Here is a 19,991-nt window from a genome sequence, read left to right on the forward strand (position 1 = left end):
GGAGAATGTACCTTAGAATCGAAGGAAATGCCTGTAAAAGTCTAAGCGAAATTGTTATCCGTCTGCACCCCATCTGTGCCATTCTGTGCCTCTTGACCCCCTCTCTCCCTATCCACAACAACACCCCCCGCCTTACGCCTACTCTCCCCCAGCGCCTTGATCAACGCAACCGTAACCTCCCACCCCTCCCTCAACTTCTCCTCACTACTCGTCAAATCGGGAACATGCAAAAAGATGACCGGACGCTCATCCTCCTTGATACTATAGTAATGGGCAAGACTATTATAATAAATAAACCCACACAAGAAATTCCCCGCATCAGTACTAATCCTCACATCTGGGCCTTTTGTGCTACCAATTTCAGAAACAGAGGAAGAAGAAGGAGATTTCAAGGATTCCTTCCAACACGCCAGCACATCCGTCGTATCAAAACCCGTTGACAGCATACTTGGAAACTTTGAAGCTGGAAATTGCAATTCAGCGCTCTCATCGTCGAACCGCTGACGATCCACGTCGGCGATGTTACCGTACCCGCGGCTCCGCGAGCCTTGCTCGATGGCGTAGTAGTTGCGGCCCGCAGCGAGTCCAATGTGCAGGATTATGTCTGGTGACGGGTTCATGGGATTTCCTGGGGGAAGCAGGGTGGGGATGAGATTGAGGACGGTGGCGTAGGCGACGCGGATGGGTTCGTGGTGGACATGGATGTGGATGGGGGTTTTGTTGGTGGGTGAAGAGGGGAGGAGGCTGGGGAGGGTGGAGGCGATTTCCCAGGAGGAGTTCTTGGGGAAGCGGGTGAGGAAGGGCTGGGGGGTTATGTTAGTTTTGTGGGGGTTGTGAATAGAATGGGTCGCGTGACCAAGAGGTGTCAAGGTCGGTCAAGATGGAAAACGATGGGGAGGGTGAGGTTGGGATAATGAGTTGTATGGACGATGACATACGCCAAATCCAGTGACTAGCACTGTCACTGGCTTTTCGCCTTGCTCGCTTGGGGGCTGCGGCGCAGCATATGATGGTGCCATGGACGGATCGGAGTTTATCGGGGGTTGTGCTCGCAGCAGATGATCAACAGGACTTCGAGGCTACAAACTCGTACGTTAATACTACCCAGTTTACAAGGCTAACCGTTCCCGCCCGTTCCAAGTGCCCAGGCTATCCTCTTACGCATCAAAGCCATTTGAACGGGATCTCCCTTCCAATGATGACCGGGTCTTTCCATTGAGATATGGCGGGCAACCGTTTTCAGGGCCCCACCAAACATATCGGAGAGTTCAAAACTTACGTGATACTGGACGTGTGCGTTTTATGTGGGGAAAATCCACGAGTTTCGGAATTTCCGGAGGTTTTAAAGGAATAGTTCTTGTGGCTATTTTTTACAGCAACGGCTTCGATGAGAGTAAGTTATCGATGTCGTGTCGTTGAATGAGGGGCTAGCCGAATGCGTACAATGCTCATACTTATCTAGGTTGCCCCTACCGCGACACTGCAGATGATTGCTTGCACTAATCCCATGTACTCACCGGACCTTGACAGCCCGGAGTAAGCCCTGGTGTAAAGACTGACAGTTCAAAGTCACTAATACTACATTCAATGTTGCTTATAGTAGGCTAGCCGTGGTTTTTGCTGGTATCATGACGACACTTACTATCCCGCCATTCTGGCGCAACCAAGAGCGAGCATCGCAACAGCTTACTTATCGCCGGAACGGAGCCGCCAGCCCCACATGAGCATGAATATCCATAGACCTTCACCCCGCATCGGAATGAGGCACCTCTACCTCGGTGTTATATCTGGTGCTGCATAATGTGTTCTTATCCACCGCGACGTTTCACTCGTAGCCAACCATAATACCATCGGCTTTCCCATGCAATTGCCGGCGCTACGGCAAACTTAAATAAAGTATTAGTGACGTTCATGGTCTCACCCCCCGTCGGCAATAGTACTTACCGGTCCGAAAGGCTGCCGTACAAAGTGTTTGGACAATACCATGTTGAGCTTTTTACCATCTACCATTGCTTACTTTCGGCTCGTGAGTCAACCGTGAAAAATCTAGCCAAGGCAATTCCTCGACCGTGGCTTCATGCACCTCATGACCATGGCATCTACAGACTCACCCTCGAAGCCTTACTCCATCGCCATAGTCGGCGGTGGCATATCTGGACTCGCGCTCGCGATTACCCTCCTGGAACACAACGTTCCCCTCACTATCTATGAAGCCGCATCGCATTTTGGCGAAATTGGCGCTGGCGTGGCGTTTGGGCCCAATGCGGGACGCGCAATGGAGCGCATGTCGCCAAAGATTTATCAGGCGTTTCTGAAATGCAAGACTGGGAATGCATATGATTCAAAGGCAAATTCCTGGTTTACCGTTCGCGTGGGAGATGAGAGAAAGGCGGATAAAGATGGTTATGTGCGTGAGGGCAAGAAGGTGGGCGATCCGCTGTTTGAAATCCTTCTGCCCCCAGGTGGAGAACGCGGGGGTGTATACAGAGCTCACTTTCTGGACGAGTTGATCAAAGACATTCCGGATCACGTGGCGAAATTCAACAAGAGGCTTGTCGATATGGAAGAGGCGGATGACGGATCTGGTGACATGGTACTCAAATTCGCCGATGGTTCCACAGCACAGCATACTGCCGTCATTGGGTGTGACGGAATCAAATCTCTGGCGAGAAAATGGGTAGTTGGAAGAGACAACCCTGCGTCCAGAGCCGTCTTCTCAGGGAAATATGCATACAGAGGACTGGTACCCATGGACAAAGCAGTCGAGCTACTCGGCGACGAAGCCGCCAGAAACAGTCAAATGTTCCTAGGCTATCACGGTCATCTCCTTACATTCCCCATCTCACACGGTAAAATTATGAACGGTATATCTCAACTCCTCCCCCTTCTATCTCAATAAAACAATCCCTCACTAACAACCACAGTCGTCGCATTCCGCTCCCGCAAAACCTGGGACTCGGAAAAATGGGTCGTCACAACCTCCAAACAAGACATGGAAGCCGACTTTGCAGACTGGGGCCCGCATGTGCAGAAGATTGTTGGCGCAATGCAAAACCCAGATATCTGGGCTTTATTCATGCATCCGCCCTGTGAAACATACACCAAGGGCCGCGTCTGTTTGCTCGGCGATGCCGCGCACGCAACGACCCCGCATCAAGGTGCCGGCGCGGGAATGTGCATGGAAGACACGTATATACTCTCTGGTCTGGTCAAAGATGCCAACAGCACGGAAGAGCTTATACGCGCGTTTAAGGCGTTCGATGAGGTGAGGAGGGAGAGGACACAGAAACTTGTTGCGACTAGTTATGAAGCGGGGCAGCTGTATGATTTTGAGTTGGTAGGGGATGATGTGGATAAGATTGAGGAGAACTTCTCGAAGCGAATGCACTGGATCTGGGATTTCGATTTGGAGGCGCAGCTGGGGCTTGCACGGGAGATTATGAAGAAGTGAGGTTTTTGGGTGGGTTTTGTATTGAACTAAGCTAATGAGCGGAGGGGCTGAGTTGCGGTGTCGTTTTGCAAAAACAGCTAATCTATGACATCGTCTCTCAATGAGAAGATTTGCTTGAGTACCTCGTCTGTCTTTGCGCCGATGCCGTTGTGGTACATCGTGTTTGTTATGAAGGGCTTGCAGCCTTTGATCGTGCTGGCCGTCTCCATACTCAAGTTGAAGTCTACGTACATGTCATCCATGTACACAGCTGCATATGACGGTACCTCATTCTTCTTCAGCTGCTCCACATCGTATAGCTTTGGCCAGTCCTTTTCTGCGGCCAGCAACTCCCCTACTTTCTTGAGTTTCTTGAGCTCAGGGTAGCAGTCGAACATGAAGGGATAAATCATCTCGCCAGTAAAGTAGACTGGATCTTCCGAGTCAATGCGGGAGAGAGAGAATTCGGGGTGTTTTTCGAGCATGCGTTCAGCGGACCAATTCGCAGCTTGGCCTTGGCAGTAGATGGGTTCGTGGAGCAGAGCGTAAATGACGTTCGTGTCCCAGCTTTGTGCTGCTTCGAGCGCAAGCACAGTCGGACGCGTCAAGTGACCGAATTGAGTGAGATCCGTGTCCGCACGGAGAACGAAATTGTGTACATCGTCGAAGCCGCCGTGCTTGCCAAAGTAGATGCCCAGTTGGAGGAAACGGCGTGCAGAGAGGTGGCCCTCGCCGCCTTGGACGCGCACTGTGGTATCACCGAAGCGGGAGAGCAATTTGACGATGCGTTTGACTCTCTCCACATCCTCTGGGTATTTCTGGTAATAGCCTTCGTTTCTGCTCTTGACACGTGCATACAGCCGCTCGTAAACTTCGTCTGCATTGTCTCTCAATGGTGGCAAACCCCCAAACAAGAACGCTTCTTTGACACCTTCAGGGTAGAATGAGAGATACGTTGTGCAGCAGAAACCGCCAAAGCTCTGGCCCATGATGCTCCATTTCTTCTTCTCTTCGGGATAATCAGCTGTCAATGCTTTCCTTACAGCCTCACAGTCCTTGACAATGCTGTCAGCTCTGAAGCTCTTCATGTAGTCTGCCTGCACTTTCTCATCACCTCTCAGCTGCAGACTCGACTGGCTAATGGCGGTTGACAGGCCAGTTCCACGCTGGTCCAGTAGGAGTACCTGGTACCCTTTATCGAGAATCGTGTGCGTCCAGGATACATTCTGAGGCGACTGGCATTCAAATCCCGGGCCACCTTGTAGGTAGATGAGCCATGGAAGCTGTGTCTTGGCTTTCTCGAGGTGCGACGTTGGCGTGTACTCCGCTGGCTTCTCGGCTTTTAGCGCTGAGCGGGCGAAGAGTTGGATTGTTCCCAGGGATGGATTTGCTTTCGGAATGTCAATAGATACATGACTCAAAGAATTCCAGATGATTCATTTCCGAGTGTGTTAAACAGAACTCCACATACAGTAGTCACGGGGTACTTGGAAGAAGTGCTCCGTGATTCGAAGCTTGCCTGTATACAATTATGAGCGAAATGTGAAGAGAGACGGAGGAAATCATACCAGGTATGAGGTGGCTCCTCTGCTCGAGAATCTTCGCTGCTTGAATCATCTTGCGAATTGCTTACGTGGAGAGGAGAAAGGTGGGGAGTGAATGTATACAATGTTATCGATAAGCCCGAACGTTCCGTAATGCCTGCTCCAAATGAATGGCGGGGTGAACAATAGTATGTCATCAGGCAGTATGCACCCGGACGCTTGTGCATAGCAAAGTCGGTTATGTAGTTTATTAGGTCATCATCATTGTTTTCTTCTGCCATCGTCGCAGTGGCTGGGCAGCTCCAGAGTATCAGAATTGAGATTCAAAAATTTCCAACTACGTACTGAGGGGCAAATCGCGGGGGTTCGCCAGCCCACAAAACCACAAGCGTGACAACATTTCACAGCACACCTCATCTGATCGACTCCAATCTCGGAATTGAAAAATGGCCAAGGACAAGAAAAAAGCATCTGGTGGCAAGGCCGCCGCCAAAGCAGCTAAAGCAGCTAAGCAAGAGAAGAAGGCAGGCAAAAAAGATAAAAAGCTTGCATCCAAGACACAGGAACTCGATTCCGATGCGGAGGATGTTGATCTTGACGCGATTCTGGCACAATATGCAAAAGAACAGGAGCAACATCATGCCATCACTGAAATTGCTGCTGAACCGCCATCCGCACGAACATCATGCACTCTCCTGGCTAACCCGGCAAACGAGAATGAAGTTTTCTTGTTCGGAGGCGAGTACTTCAATGGAGCCACAGCAAAGTTCTTCAACGATCTCATGATCTACAATATCAAGCAAGACGCCTGGAAACAAGTGACCAGCCCCAACTCGCCACTTCCTCGATCCGGACATGCATGGTGTCGTGCAGCCAACACAAAAGACATCTATCTTTTTGGCGGCGAATTCAGCTCTCCTAAGCAGGGAACTTTCTATCACTACAATGACTTCTGGAAGCTGGATCCAACAAACAGGGAATGGACGCGCATGGAAGGCAAGAGTAAGACTGCGGCACCACCAGCACGAAGCGGTCATCGCATGGTTAGCTTCAAACAGTACATTATCCTTTGGGGAGGGTTCCAAGACACATCTGCCACAACCAAGTACCTTAATGATCTCTGGATTTATGACTGCGTCAACTTCTCATGGCACACACCCAAGCTTCAGGCAGCTCGCGCGATACCGGATGCTCGATCAAGCTTCACATTTTTGCCACACGATCAAGGCGCCGTCATATATGGTGGTTACTCTCGTGTTAAGACACAAGCTGGCGGGAAGCAGCAGCAACAGCAAGGCAAAGGCAAAAAGAGCGGCGGCGGAGGCCCAGCTTCGCGCATGGTTTTGAAGCCAAAGGTTCATGATGATACTTGGTTTCTGCGCATTACGCCGCCACCATCAGACCAACCTTCAACAACTCTGCCGACTGTCTCATGGGAGAAGCGAAAGAAGCCAGCGAATGCGCCCAACCCACCACGCGCAGGCGCCACCATGGCATATCACAAGGGCCGTGGTGTCATGTTCGGTGGAGTGCACGATGTTGAGGAGAGCGAAGAAGGCATTGACTCAGAATTCTTCAACCAGCTCTTCATTTGGAACGTAGAGCGAAACCGCTTCATGCCACTTACTCTACGCCGACCCAAGCAAAACGCAAACAAGAAAGCTGCCCAACAAGCCAACGTCAGCCGACGAGACCGTGGCAAAGCAGCAGAGGAAGAACTACTAGCCAACCTTAAAGCCCTCGAAATGAAAGCCGGAGTTGCCCAAGACCCCGACTCCGACGACGAAGCCGCCAAAGCTGCAGAGGAAGAGGAAGAAGAAGACACACGCCCGGAGAAGCCCAAACTCTTCGAATTCCCCCACCCGCGCTTCAACGCCGCCCTCACCGTCCAAGCAGACACCTTGTACATCTACGGCGGCACCTACGAAAAAGGTGACCGTGAATTCACCTTTGACGAGCTCTGGTCCGTCAACCTCAACCACCTCGACGGCGTAACCGAAATCTTCAAGCGCGACCTCGAAGACTGGCAAGGCAGCGAAGACGAAGCCGACTCGGACGAGGAATACGACTCTGAAGAAGATGAAGACGAAGACGAAGATGCCGAAGACGACGACGCCAAATCTGCATCTACAGCTCCCACAAGCGTCGCAGACTCTGTTGCCCCTCCCGCAGCAGAGGATCTGGGACCCCAAGAAGAAATTTCCGCACTCACAGATACTTTACCGCACCCGCGTCCCTTTGAGTCTCTCCGTGACTTTTACGCCCGCACGTCGGAGCAGTGGCAGAATATCATCCTTGAGGAGTTGGAGCGCAAAGGCACGAGCGCGGAGAAGAGTCCCAAGGAAGTCAAGAAACTCGCATTTGAACGTGCCGAAGAAAAATGGTGGGATTGCAGGGAAGAGATTCGCGCGTTGGAGGATGAGCAGGAGGCGGCAGGCATAGGAGAGGTGGTTAGTTTGGCAGATAAGGAGGGGGCGAGTGGTGCTGGAGGTGTGGGCAGACGAAGGTAGAACAACCCGTACTGGAATATGTTCTGTGTAGATTCTTTTTTTTTTAAAAAAAAAAAAAGCTAGATAAATATAGCCAAGTGAAATTGGGGGATATAAGAACTACATGATCCCATCAATAACCTCGGCCACCCAATCCAACTGCACAGCACTCACCCCCCTCGCCCACGCCCTCCCTGTAAACACAAACTCATTAAACACAATCGCCTCGACCTTCTTGCCAAAAAGCACAGAGCTGGGATGAATAGCCACAGTCTGATTCCCCAGCAACGTCTTATAACTCCCATCGGGCATCAAGCGCGCCGTATTCGCAATAAACCCACGCAACATACACTCGAGTATCGCCCGACTCTTCGCCTCAGACGGCGCCGCATCATCCTCTTCCACGCCGTCACTCCCCAGCAACTTAAGCTGCCTACACAGCTCCCTCAGCTGCGTGCGAATCTTCATCACATTCTCCATAGCGCGGTATGACACAAAATGCCTCTCGCACCAGCTTTTCCTGTGCGCTTTATCTTCGGCCGCGAAACGCTGCACGGTTACGAGAAGCGTCAAGTGGTCGCCCTCGCGCCGATACAGTTCTCGGCGTACTTCTTCGGCCTCTTCTTTGCGCTCTTCGGTGACGAGGTTCAGGAAGACGGTTTCGACGCTTAAGGCGGAGATGATGTCGATGGCGGCGGTGAGGCAGTCGCGCTCGGGTTTTGCAGCTTCAACTAGCACGCGACCGAGCGTGGGTGTTAAGGGGAACTTTGCGATGACAAGACCGTTGGGGCTGATGTCTCCGGTTTCGGTGAGGGCTTGGAGGTGGAGGAGTTGGAGTAGGGCTTTTTCGAGGGCCTCGCGCGGGGGTCGGTCGAGAAAGGGGAAACTGAGGACGTCGGTGACGCCGCGGGCTTTCATGGTGAGAATGGCTTGGCTGAGATCACAGCGGAGGATCTCGGGGATGGTGCGGTCTTCCATAGTTTTGTAGGCGTCTTCGGTGTAGAGGCGGTAGCATTGGCCTGGTGCTTCACGACCGGCTCGACCTTTGCGTTGGATGGCTGCGGATTTGGAGATGGGTTTTACGAGGAGAGACTCGAGGCCTAGGCGGTTCCGGAATTGTTTGATTTTGGACTTGCCGCAGTCGATTACGAAGCGGATGCCGGGGACGGTGACGGATGTTTCTGCAATGTTGGTTGCGAGGATAACGCGCCGTGTACGGTAAGGAGCTGGTTGGAAGATGCGTTGTTGAGCGTGCTGGGGGAGGGCTGCAAAGAGTGGGAGAGCAAGTAGCTTAGGAACATTGTCATCCATGCCTTCAGCATAATCGTTGATAAGCTTCTCCAGAGACTCAATGGTGTCTTGACCCGTTAGGAAAACCAGTATGTCGCCGGGTAGAGGCTCCTTGTAATGAATCTGAAAGACCAGTTTTAAGGCGGATTCGATCCAGTCTTGTGTAGGCTGCGGTAGATATATCGTCTTGACCGGATATTGTCGTCCTTCTACATAACATGTCGAGACCTTGTTGGTACTCGCCGTCTTTGCTTTATCGATAGTCGTGTCCGATGTTGCTGCAGGTGAATCACCCCCAAAGAATTTCACAAGACTCTCCACATCCGCTGTGGCACTCATCACTACGACCTTTAGCGGATGCTTCCTCTTCTTGTTGTTCTCCTCATCAGCAACTAGATTCCTCAAAAATCCGAGAATCAGATCCACATTCACGCTCCTCTCGTGAACCTCATCCACTACTATCGCACTGTACTGCGACATGTTGGGATCCCTGAGCATCTCCTGAAGCAGCATACCTTCAGTCAGAAACTTGACTTTTGTATGTTTCCCAACGGCGTTGTCGAAACGGACACTATATCCGACCTTGGCTGCTGGGCCCTTGTCACCGAGCAAGCTACCCATTTCCTCTGCCACACGACGGGCTAGGGAAATAGCTGCCACTCTTCGAGGCTGTGTGATTGCTGTGCATCCCGTGCACCATGATTCGTTGGTCAAAAACTGCGGTAACTGTGTCGATTTTCCGGAACCCGTTTCTCCCGTCAAGACAAGGATGTTATTCTTCTGGAGTGCTGCTCGGATGGAGTCTGCCTGGGGCCATATAGGAAGTGATTTTCTGACTGATCGTAGCTCGTCACGTTTTTGGAGAAGATAAGGCGGTATATCCTGAGTTTTTTGAGAGTTTCGCAGCCGCTGCGGTTGCTTGTTCCTGGCCTTGGAATGTTGCTCACGCTTAGGTGCGGGCTCTGGTGGCTGTGTCGATGTGTCCGGTTTGGAAGACTTCTCAGGCTGTCTAGTGGGTAATTCCGTAGCAACCTCCTTCTTCTCCACAACATCAACCTTGCTCTTTTGACTTGCAACGGGGTTGGGTGTATCATCTTCAGAGTCATCAAACTTGGTCAGTTGGCCGGCGCCTTTTTTAACACTCCAGCCATCCTTGGCTGGTTGAGCTCTCTTTCTCTTTTTCCCCTTCTTTAGTTCTGCCGATCCATTCTCTCCGTTCTGAACCTTGGAATTTATGCTCTTTTCTTGTGACATGACTGTTGTGGGAATAGTGATGGCGCTTCGAGTACCAAAACTTTTCTGACATCGAAAACTTTATCGATAAGAGCGCGTCGTCCTATAGCGGCTAGCGTGGACTGAGCCAACAGCGAAGGATCCACCTCCACACTCCACATGCTTGGTCCGGTGCGAATTCAGAAGTGTATCCAACTATGCGATTTCGACCATGTACGCTTCCGGGGTTTCCCAATGATGTGATTCAGCCATTCGGCCATGTTCGGTATGATCAGCGAACCAATAAGTCTGCAAGACATATTGCAACCCGCAACGATGGATACTTTATTGACCAGGAGTTTATCTACGAAAGTCTAGATCCGAGTCTATGCACATGATACAAGGTTCTGTGTTCGCAGTGTGCCATCTACTTTCCTGTATCCCGGATCCCCCATTTCCCTACCTCTTGCATGGCCTGCTCGCCGCCCTCTGCTAGTCTCTCATCTTTAAGTACACCAGCAAGGCACTGCCAGCCATCTCTTCCGCCACCCCATCTAAGCACCTCGTTTTTATACAACTCACCGTTTTCTCTATCCAAGCTGCCTTCTGGGCCATTGTGCTGAAACACATCCTTCCAGATCTTAGCTGCGAGGGCGCGGTCAAACAGATAAGAATAGTACGTAGCGCCGTATCCATACAAGTGGCCAAAGAAGCCCTGCCAAGCTGTACCAGCGGGCTCAGGAACTGATGCGTACTTGTTGTATACGTCGTGGTAAACCTTTGTCGAGTTAAAGTTTGGGTCAGCGGCGATAGGGGAATGGTAAGCTTGGTCTAGCATGCAAAGTAAGATTTGCGATTCGAGTTCGGCATGCTGGTTTCGATTGTCAATTGCGAGGCGAGACTCAAGGGCAGCCATAGGAACTGGAGCGTCTGTTTCCCAGTGGCGGGCATACAGAGAAAGAACGTGTGGGCAAAAGGCAAAGTGTTCCATAAGAACAGAGGGCAGCTCAGCGATGTCAGTGGCGCAGCGAGTACCAGAGACGTTTTGGAGAGCTGTGCGACCCAAGATAGAGTGGAGAGCGTGACCCATTTCGTGGAATAAAGTGCGTACGTCGTGAATATTAAGGAGCGTTGGCCGCGAGTGAGACGCTTTGCTGAAGTCGCAAATCAGGGCGATAGTTGGTAATTGGAAATAACTTTGCCGTTGGGGATTGTAGGATACTGGCATGCCATCGGTTGCGGCTTCAATGGGTGAAGAAAAGCGGTGCTGCATATGTGCCATTTCTTCCATTTCCGAGGGTAAAATCTCGCGACTACAGCGCAGGGTGAAATGCGCTGGATTGGGCGTCTTGCCAGGACGCGAATACAAATCACAGTACAGCACCGCAATGTGGCCTTCAGTATCCGATATGACATCAAGACGGCGCACTCCATCGTCCCACACCTCACCTGGCTGAGTCTCCTTTGGCACAAAGCGTACGCCGTAGAGACGGTCGAAGAGCCGAGATATTCCTTGGAGGACGGTACCGACAGAAAAATATGCAGACAGTGAATCTGGGGTACGCTGCCTATAATGGCCCTCCATTGTCGCAAGCATCTTCTGTGTGTAGTAGAACTTATCCCAGGCATTGATGCGATCTGGAAAGTTTGACCGATGGGCATCCCCTCGTTTCAGTTCCATCAATTCCTCTAAATCGGCAAGCACAGCTGGTCGACTGTCCTCATACAACGCTTTCAAGAAAGTATTGACCGCCTCTGGTGTCCGTGCCATCTTATTCTCAAGCGTCATGTGCGCAAAGGTCTCGTAACCTGATGTCTGGGCCAGTTCGGCGCGCAGCTTCAACATCTTCTCTAATCGCGCAATGCTCGGCTTGCTTGCTGTGCGGACGGCTTGGTATGTCTCTCTACGCACTTCTGGGTCCTCGACAAACCGCAGCACAGATTGCGCCTCGTGATGCATTGTCGAAATCTTCGTTTCCCCCCACTTGGTCAGAGCCTTTGCCATGTTCGGGTCCAACCCTTTTAACCGTGTGGACTTGAACCGTAAAGTCAGTGTCTCTGGTGCCATACCCTCAACAAACTGGTTTCCGACTTCAGCGATCTCTCCACTCAAGTCCACCAACTTCTCTCGTGTCTGGTCATCCAGCCCGATGCCAAAGCGCGCAAAGTCCTCCATCAGTATCCTCGCAACGATCCGCTCTTCCTCACTCCAAGCCTCGTACACCTCAGGTATCTCTGAGCCTTTCTTCAGCTGGTTGTATAGCACCGGCGTTGTGTTCAATTGGTTCATGTATTGGAAGACTGTCGAGTATGCCTTGACTGCCATGACCTGGAACTTGCGATCTGGATGGGTGCCTCGCACAAAGTCGGCCAAGTCTATAACCCTACATAGCAGGTCGCTGAGCTTGTCGAGGTCCTTGACCATGTGCTTGTAGTCCTGGACCGACTGCGCGGCTGCCACCTTTTGCACAACGGCATTGCAGCGCTGGATGGTTATGGTAACGAAGTCGACGAAGCCCTCAGGATGCGTAAGGTATTTGTTGCCGATGATGCCAGCGGGCTGGCCATTTTGTGACGTTCGTTTGAAGCCTGCCCAAAAAGAGGCGCTGTCAAAAACCTTGCGGAGGGCGTCGTCATCTGTCTTTGCACTGGTAGGGAGACCGTGGAGTAGCGGCGCAGGGTCGCGTGGCTTGGAGGGGGCGGTGGCAGCAGCAGCAGCAAAAGTCGAGTTGAAGCGTCGTTGGCGCTGCGACTGGTGGAGACAGCGGTGGCAGATCCAGGGCGCTGTTGGCTGCTTTGTGCGCGCAAGCCGCTTGAGCATCGTGGGTGGTGGCACGAGTGAAGGAAGTCTGGTAGGCCCTGAAGAACAAACGATGTCATAGCCAGGCCAGGCCAAAGACGGGGTGGGCGGGATTCTTGCGGCGCTCGCACGGCCGTTCCGCATCCTCAGAAGCTCAACATCAGAAGCTGGATCACGGCCAGTCTCCCACCCATTGCGCCCGCCCCACGCTCGACATGGCTTTCCGACCGCTGTTACGGCAGGTGAGTAGACTCGCTGAATGACCCACGGCTGCCGTCTGATGTCTTACAGCGCGCCGTCGTTCCCGCCATGGCTGCCCTCTCGGCCACGACAATCTTCGCTCCTCGCTCCGTATACGCAGAAGAGCGCCAGGAAGACTACTCGGTATGTGCTGCTGCCCTGTGTCTCATGTAAATTTTTGAGGCACGACAAAATTTCTACTGGACGGCACGTGCGACCTTCGATACTGACGTAGCGTACAGAACCGCAAGCCAATCTACGATGACATACCCATTGATGCCACCGCTCCTACTGCCCCCTCTCTACCAGCACCATCACGCTCGGCCCCCTCCGAAGAGCCCGTCTACCGCCCAACTCCTACCGATCGGTTGGCTGTTCAGATTGGACGTGCGCGTATGGCTCTGTACGAGCAAGCGGTGCGTGGTGAAAAGGCCGTCGATAACGCTCTTACCGAGACGCTCCGCCTAGAGCACTCCTTCACAAGCACCATCCGTTCGCTAGCCCCACCAAAAGAGTCTGGCGAGAAGGTCTTGCCCGGCGCCCTGTACGTGCTCGTTGCCTCCATGGCCGGATCCATTGTCACACGCAACCGCAACATACTACTCCGCGCATCTGTGCCTCTTGCCGTGGGCATTACTGCTGCCAACGTGGTGCTGCCCATTACCTCCAAGAACGTGGGTGATCTCATTTGGACCTACGAGGAGCGATATCCCGTTGTTGCAGACACACATCTGCGCATGAAGAAGCGCATCCTGCAGTTTGTCGAGACTGGAAAGGCACATGCTCAGGGTACCGTTGGTGCCGTCGAGGGCAAACTCGCCGATACCCGGGAAAGCTTGGAGGACTGGGTCAAGAAGGGCCGGTAAACCGTGCATGAGCAACAGCTTCTTTGATATGAGCACCTGTACATTAGCTGATCCGTCTATGTGGGATGCCCATCTTCAGGCAATGCACATTACTTTTTTGTTTATCTTCTCCATAAGTGTCGCCTGTTTGAATAGAAAGCTACTTGATCCAAGTATTGAAGCATTAGTCTGCCGTGTTCTCAAACCCTCAACTGCTCTTTCGTATGGCCAAGCTCAGATGTGTCTCAGTTCTATGGAACTTATCTTTCCTCGTCCTCGTCCTCATCCTCATCTGTCTCCGTCTCTCCTGGTTCATACAGTCTATTTGCATGACTGAAGTCAAATGCAAGTTCATCTTCACCCTCTGAGCTCTCATCTTCATCCTCTGAACTCTCATCTTCTTCTTCTTCATCCTCCGAGCTGTATCCTGCCAACGCCTTTTCTGAACCCATATCCCGTTTCGTCTGCCGCGTCAGCAAAGCCCGCGCAATATCCAGGATAAACGGCTGAGGATACTCCGAATCCAACTCAGTTGAGTCTGCCCGAGCGATGTACATATCAACCAGTAGCTTGCGAAGCGTCGAAGCTCCATTCGTGAGCTGATACACCTGTCCGATATTGTGATAGCCGATTGCACGCGAAGATATCCTGACGTCTTCGACAATCTCCTTTTGCAATGCTTTCTGGAATAATTCGTCCTCGAGTCTTTCGCCGAGCACGTGCGACACCATTAGTAGCTGACAGTGTTTAGTGCCGTCATCGTTGAGGCCTTTGGGATGGACTGGAATTGCTCCGGTATACAACCACTGCATATACACATCCCATGGTTCACCATTGGCAGCATCCCATATTCTGCTTTGGACTAAGTCAACGGTTATGGGCCTGTCCACATGGCACACTGGACATGTTGCTTTTCGCTGCAGCCAGTCGTCAAGACACTTCGTATGAAAGTTTTGTCCACAGCTTCTGCAGTGGCAGACTGATAAGAAGCCAGAGAGGTCTTCGATGCATATCGAACATTCCCCTTCGATGGCTTTACGGTTTTGTTGAAAGAGCTTCTTGAAGTGACCAGAGCTAGAACAAAGCAGGTCTTCATGGATTACGAATGGTATTTTTTCTTTGCCCCCCGCGTAGATGGTGATTAGCTTTTCACCGAATCTACAGAAAGTTAGATGTAAGCAATGAGCTATGCATGGAGAGTCCTACCGGATAGGCCTACGCGCTGTGTTGTGTATAGTCTTGCGTATGGCCTTTGGCTTGCGTTTCTGTCCAGTTTTGCGTGTATTTCGATGTGCCGTGATGTGATCAACATTGCGCATAGTACCTCTGTACCTCGCTGCCCTCATCGGGTTCCGCTTCGCAAGCGACTTGAAATCATTTCGAACCATCTTTACCAGTAGTTAGGCTTGAAAGGTGTATTTAATAATCAGTTCTTGTGATGGTGAGCTACGTCTCATTTGTGACCGTTCAAAAAGCTAGTTCACGAGAAATGCTGCTTTGAAACCTCAGATATATAGCTACAGTGTAGTGAGTGATGGGCCGCACACTGAGAGACAACGTCGAAGGTGAGAGTGAACGGTGAAAATGATAGTGCCATTTGGAAAACCCGTGTTTCCAAAACCTCAGAAGTGATAGATATCTAGTGTTTGAAGGCTGTCAAATTTCAAGTGAGACTCGATCAATGCATATTTCTATCACACTTGAATTGCAACTAGAGGCCGTTGCTTTGATTCTACTCGAAAATGCGAGAATAGACTGTGGGTGGCAGCAGGCAGCACCGTAGCAGTCGATTCCAAAGTTGTTTATCGAACTGTGAGCTTTGAGCAAAGCGTAGCAGATCTAGTACAAATTTCGATAGGATAAAGCTGTTGCTGATTTGTAATTGCGTAATTTCCAGAGCCTTCACCAAAAGGCTTGATACGTCCAAGAAAACCCGGTGGGCCATTTAGTTTTCTGTTGATGCAAGTTTAATGCCGACGAGGGACCGACACTGCTTACTAAGGTAAAGAGAGCGAAAATGGAAACGGGCAAAATTTTCTGAATGAGGAAGGCATGGACCTTTCCGGACCCTCGATCATTCGGTGAGCATGACAAATCTTCAACGTGGTGTTTTGTACCAATTAGTTACTGTACCATTGGCTCTGCATCTGCATGCAAGGTCGGCTGCCGAGGTGCGCAGCGTAAACTCTAAAGGCTCGGTGCATGGCATTGAACTCAAACAGACGTTGTTGGACGTGAAGCCTCGTCGCAATTGTCCTTGGCCAGGGACCCAATTGCTGCCAATTCAGAACACGGCAATTTCAGTGCATTTTCGGAAGACGCTGCTCTGGGTGAGAAGAGTCATGGTTTTGAAGTTCCGATTGCTGTCACGAATGTATCAAGGACCCGAAAAAAGGTTGATTATCGTGACGCGTTCCGCTTGGCATTCAACCCTGATGACATGCTTTGGCACTATCCTTTTGTCGATCCGATGCTCCGGATGCAGCGCTGACGGGGGATCTTTTGAGTGCAACCGCGTCACTGCATGGCCGAAGACGCCGAGTTGCCGGGTGACCCACGTGGATGAATGGCCGTGATGACAAGACTGACCACGGTGGTCACGGAGAAGGGGTAGGAATGGTCAAGGTGCCGGCATGCAAGCAAGCAGGGCGGCCGGTGAAGAAAGATTGTTGCAGGTGCGCTAGAGATGCAGATGGGTGGCTCGAAGCGGCATCCAGGCGGAACAGGCTCCTGCCGCAAAACTGGGCCAGGCGGCAAGATGGGCAGATGGGCAAGCAGCGCGTCGAGAACAAGGTATATATATATATGTATATATATATCCCTGGCGGAGGGATGGCAAAGCCATGCAAGGCGTGTCGACGAGGGCGCACCCGAGGGCCTGGTGAGCTGTCAGCCGCTGGGTCGGATGAGACGACGCAATGCAAAAGCCGCGGCGGCGGTAGCTGGCAGCGTGCGGCGCACTCGTGGGGATGTCATTCGGCGGCTTGGGGGAGGTGGTGGGTCAGTCCAACAGGTGGCAGATGGGCGGTGGAGGTTCGGTGAGTTGCGGGGTTCGCTAGCCCACGCCTAGCGCAGGATGGTCCCGCCCTGGTGTGGCCGTCGGCGTGACGGGCGCCCCCAAGGCCCTGGCATTGGGAACGACATGCCGCTCCGCTGGGTTTCGCCTCCTCCTCGACACGACTCGGCCAGAGTCAAATAGCGCTCCTGGAGTGCATCCAAATCCGCCAACATGGCGACCTCTGTGCCCGGCCACCTGCGCAAGGAGAGGCCGCTGCGTCCGCTGTCCAGTGCCACGGACCTCACCGACATCACACACTCGACCCTGGAGCCTGATGTATGTCAAACACCCGGCCTCCCCCGCCGCGCCGCCAGGCCCTCGACAAGCACTGCCAGCTAACCGGGACGTCTAGTCGGATCCGCAATCAGAGGGTTACGACAACTCGTACGTGTGATGCCCTGCTGCTCTCAAATGCCTTACTCCAACTCACTCGCCACAGCGAGATCCAGAGTCTCACGCCAAGCATCTTCGACTACGTCAAGAAGTATGGCAGGACATACCACGGATACCAGGCTGGCGGTAAGTATCGCCGCGCGACTCCTTCACTGACCCTCCCAGCTAATGCACCCCTAGCCTACCCTTTTCCCAACGACGCGGTACGTGTAGCTGCCCCAGCCCTGGCACACACACACACACACCCATCACGTTTTTTTTTCAGCTGCTGACTAGCTGTTACTCAGCCTGAGATAGAGCGCCTGGACATGCAACATGTCATCCTCACAGCTCTGTTTCACCAGCGGAATTACCTCGCCCCATTGAAGCTCAAGCGGCCCAAGAGGATGCTCGACATTGGCTGTGGCACCGGCAAGTGGTGCTTCGAAATGGGTACGTAGAGCGCCGAGGTAGTGCCAGCAAGAACGCTAACGAATGATAGCGAACGAGTTCCCAAAGTGCCGGGTACGTCCCCCATATTTTCTTCTGCGGCAAAACTAAACAAAGCAAACAGGTTGAAGGCATTGACTTGTCTCCGATCCAGCCCAAGATGTAAGCCGCACATGCCGGTCCAAGCAACCCTCGCTAACAAGTACAGCTCCTGCGAAAATGTCGACTTCTTCATGGACGATATCACTCGGCCGGAATGGTGGCGCTGCACGCAGCCATACGATTACATCCACACACGCATGTCGCACGGCATCTTTCACGACTTTCGCGAAATCATCCAAAAGGGCTTCAACAACCTCAATCCCGGAGGATGGATGGAATCTCAGGAGCTTTATCCCAAAATCTACTGCAACGACGGTACGATGCCTGCCGATTACGCGCTCCTAGACTGGACAGCCACCCAAGACGATGCAGCTATGCGCCTAGGCCGGCCCCTACGTATTGCCAACAAACTCAAGCGATGGTACGAGCAGGCAGGCTTCGTCGACGTACACGAGGAGATATTCGCTATTCCTGTCAATTCATGGCCAAAAGACGAGCGAATGAAGGTACTCGGAAAATGGTTCTACTGGAATCTGTGTGCCGGTGTGCACGCGTGGTCAATCGAATTCTTTGTCACTGCTCTGGGATGGTCACCTGCAGAGGTCGAGGTTTACCTTGCACATCTGCGAACTGCTCTCACAGACAAGACCATACATGCCTATTACAAAGTGTAAGTTTTGCCAAATGTGCACGGTTTTTTCTCCAAGAATTCAGAGCTGATCTTTGCCAGATACGTTGTTTGGGGTCGTAAACCCCGCCCCGACGAGCCACCGAGTAAAACGCCCAAACCGCCAGATTGGCCGCAACCGCCGGGTGACGATGGTGCCTCGTTTGTGTCTTGCTAGTAGTAGTAATTGGAATCGGGCGTTTTGGGTCTTTTGAGAATTGCTTGCTTTTGCCAGTTTGTCTCCCTGGCATGTAGCGCCGATTCTGCCTAATGGGGTAAGGAGGAACCTTGCTTCTTTTGCCATACAATTTTGCGGTGGCTTCTGTTGGTTTGAAAGATAAAAGCTATGCGTAGCTTGAGAGGCCTCAGCGAAATTGTGTCAGCGGCGTATAGTTACGATCTTTTATGATTGTTGGGACTCTTTGTCCCCATTGATATCCTGCAAATACAGACGACGTTTGAGGTGATTCATACAAAATTTCCGTGTGTGTCTTTTTCTTGTGCTTGGTTATTTGTGTCTTTCTGTCTCTTATCCTTTGTCCCTCGTCACTTCCTCTGATGGTATGTACTCGACTCAGAGCATAAGTTAAAGGGTGGCAGCCCATTAGTCGCTCCACTGGCTACCACAGCTATATCGGCGAGAAGCTTCTTTCGGATAGTATTGGCAGCTTGTTGCAGGCAATTCACTGTCGACTTGTAAAGTGTTTGGCTATCGGCTTTCTGCACATATCAGAGTGAGATATTCCGGAGCACGTTGCATTCATTTACAAGTTGATAGATTGAGCTCCTTTTCCTTTACTCAGTTTTCAATAATGATGCTGCGAAAGGATTCAGAACGGATGCACATACGCTGAGAGACGTTGCAGTCATGGTGTTCCACCCGCGATGATTGCAAGGGGTTGGAAGGGTCGCTGAAAGGGCACTGGCACAACTGCAGGCCCTTCAGGAATTCATGGCCATCATTAAACGAAAATATAGTGCTCTGAGGCTTGTTGAGTGGTATCAGATGTAGAGTAGCAGGCAAAGTCAACAGCATACTCAAGCAGGCAGTCGCGACTTCCTCATGTTATGACCGTGCCTACATTCGGTGTCATACACGCCACAACTCTCATATCAGCTCTTGAATATACAAGATCTCTCACCTGAGCTGATCCTGCCCACTTTGTTCCTTCTCTTCCGATAATCCCTTCTCATCCTACACTCACCCAATCCAAGTAAGACACTTCAGTCCGCACCCCCTCCCATCCAAACCACTTCCAACACACATCAGACCCTTTAATCCCCTCGCCCTAACAAACCTCATCCCATCTCACCCCCCTAACAAGTGAAACCCCCCCAACAATCACATGCCAAACACCCCCCCATTCGTTTGCCCGCCCCCGCCCCCGCGCCTCTCACTCCCCTCTCTCACCCTTTCTACCCCCTCACCTCTCACCCTCCCATATATTCCCCTTAATCCCTCATATCCCCATCAAACAAAGAACACCTCTCT

General features: G+C 51.9%; 10 protein-coding genes across 10 annotated transcripts; 4 read left to right on the top strand and 6 right to left on the bottom strand.

The window, feature by feature from the left end:
- Positions 1 to 41: 41 nt before the first annotated feature.
- Positions 42 to 1,019, bottom strand: COCMIDRAFT_87368 (uncharacterized protein; the record flags this gene model as incomplete). Its single annotated transcript, XM_007686880.1, has 2 exons — positions 42 to 803; positions 939 to 1,019. 2 exons carry the CDS (start codon positions 1,017 to 1,019, stop codon positions 42 to 44), a joined length of 843 nt encoding a protein of 280 aa, XP_007685070.1.
- A 1,073-nt stretch (positions 1,020 to 2,092) lies between these two features.
- COCMIDRAFT_87469 (uncharacterized protein) lies at positions 2,093 to 3,451 on the top strand (the record flags this gene model as incomplete). The annotated part of the gene is made up of 2 exons (XM_007686881.1): positions 2,093 to 2,864; positions 2,925 to 3,451. 2 exons carry the CDS (start codon positions 2,093 to 2,095, stop codon positions 3,449 to 3,451), a joined length of 1,299 nt encoding a protein of 432 aa, XP_007685071.1.
- Positions 3,452 to 3,528: 77 nt separating this feature from the next.
- On the bottom strand, positions 3,529 to 5,047 carry COCMIDRAFT_87491 (uncharacterized protein; the record flags this gene model as incomplete). Its single annotated transcript, XM_007686882.1, has 3 exons — positions 3,529 to 4,820; positions 4,902 to 4,949; positions 4,999 to 5,047. 3 exons carry the CDS (start codon positions 5,045 to 5,047, stop codon positions 3,529 to 3,531), a joined length of 1,389 nt encoding a protein of 462 aa, XP_007685072.1.
- A 373-nt stretch (positions 5,048 to 5,420) lies between these two features.
- On the top strand, positions 5,421 to 7,484 carry COCMIDRAFT_87418 (uncharacterized protein; the record flags this gene model as incomplete). Its single annotated transcript, XM_007686883.1, has 1 exon — positions 5,421 to 7,484. One exon carries the CDS (start codon positions 5,421 to 5,423, stop codon positions 7,482 to 7,484), a length of 2,064 nt encoding a protein of 687 aa, XP_007685073.1.
- Positions 7,485 to 7,583: 99 nt separating this feature from the next.
- Positions 7,584 to 10,007, bottom strand: COCMIDRAFT_87337 (uncharacterized protein; the record flags this gene model as incomplete). Its single annotated transcript, XM_007686884.1, has 2 exons — positions 7,584 to 9,785; positions 9,894 to 10,007. 2 exons carry the CDS (start codon positions 10,005 to 10,007, stop codon positions 7,584 to 7,586), a joined length of 2,316 nt encoding a protein of 771 aa, XP_007685074.1.
- Positions 10,008 to 10,392: 385 nt separating this feature from the next.
- Positions 10,393 to 12,786, bottom strand: COCMIDRAFT_34128 (uncharacterized protein; the record flags this gene model as incomplete). Its single annotated transcript, XM_007686841.1, has 1 exon — positions 10,393 to 12,786. One exon carries the CDS (start codon positions 12,784 to 12,786, stop codon positions 10,393 to 10,395), a length of 2,394 nt encoding a protein of 797 aa, XP_007685031.1.
- A 194-nt stretch (positions 12,787 to 12,980) lies between these two features.
- Positions 12,981 to 13,871, top strand: COCMIDRAFT_87353 (uncharacterized protein; the record flags this gene model as incomplete). The annotated part of the gene is made up of 3 exons (XM_007686885.1): positions 12,981 to 13,007; positions 13,057 to 13,149; positions 13,248 to 13,871. 3 exons carry the CDS (start codon positions 12,981 to 12,983, stop codon positions 13,869 to 13,871), a joined length of 744 nt encoding a protein of 247 aa, XP_007685075.1.
- Positions 13,872 to 14,386: 515 nt separating this feature from the next.
- Positions 14,387 to 14,956, bottom strand: COCMIDRAFT_59217 (uncharacterized protein; the record flags this gene model as incomplete). The annotated part of the gene is made up of 1 exon (XM_007686886.1): positions 14,387 to 14,956. A coding segment is annotated over one exon (570 nt), but the record flags the coding sequence as incomplete, so codon positions are not given.
- Positions 14,957 to 16,530: 1,574 nt separating this feature from the next.
- On the bottom strand, positions 16,531 to 16,821 carry COCMIDRAFT_87403 (uncharacterized protein; the record flags this gene model as incomplete). The annotated part of the gene is made up of 1 exon (XM_007686887.1): positions 16,531 to 16,821. A coding segment is annotated over one exon (291 nt), but the record flags the coding sequence as incomplete, so codon positions are not given.
- Positions 16,822 to 17,079: 258 nt separating this feature from the next.
- Positions 17,080 to 18,677, top strand: COCMIDRAFT_87362 (uncharacterized protein; the record flags this gene model as incomplete). Its single annotated transcript, XM_007686888.1, has 9 exons — positions 17,080 to 17,184; positions 17,261 to 17,292; positions 17,348 to 17,427; positions 17,482 to 17,504; positions 17,589 to 17,733; positions 17,783 to 17,805; positions 17,855 to 17,892; positions 17,939 to 18,502; positions 18,563 to 18,677. 9 exons carry the CDS (start codon positions 17,080 to 17,082, stop codon positions 18,675 to 18,677), a joined length of 1,125 nt encoding a protein of 374 aa, XP_007685078.1.
- Between the last annotated feature and the right edge of the window lie 1,314 nt (positions 18,678 to 19,991).

This window comes from Bipolaris oryzae (assembly GCF_000523455.1).
Source record: "Bipolaris oryzae ATCC 44560 unplaced genomic scaffold scaffold_23, whole genome shotgun sequence".
NCBI classification, from domain to species: domain Eukaryota; kingdom Fungi; phylum Ascomycota; class Dothideomycetes; order Pleosporales; family Pleosporaceae; genus Bipolaris; species Bipolaris oryzae.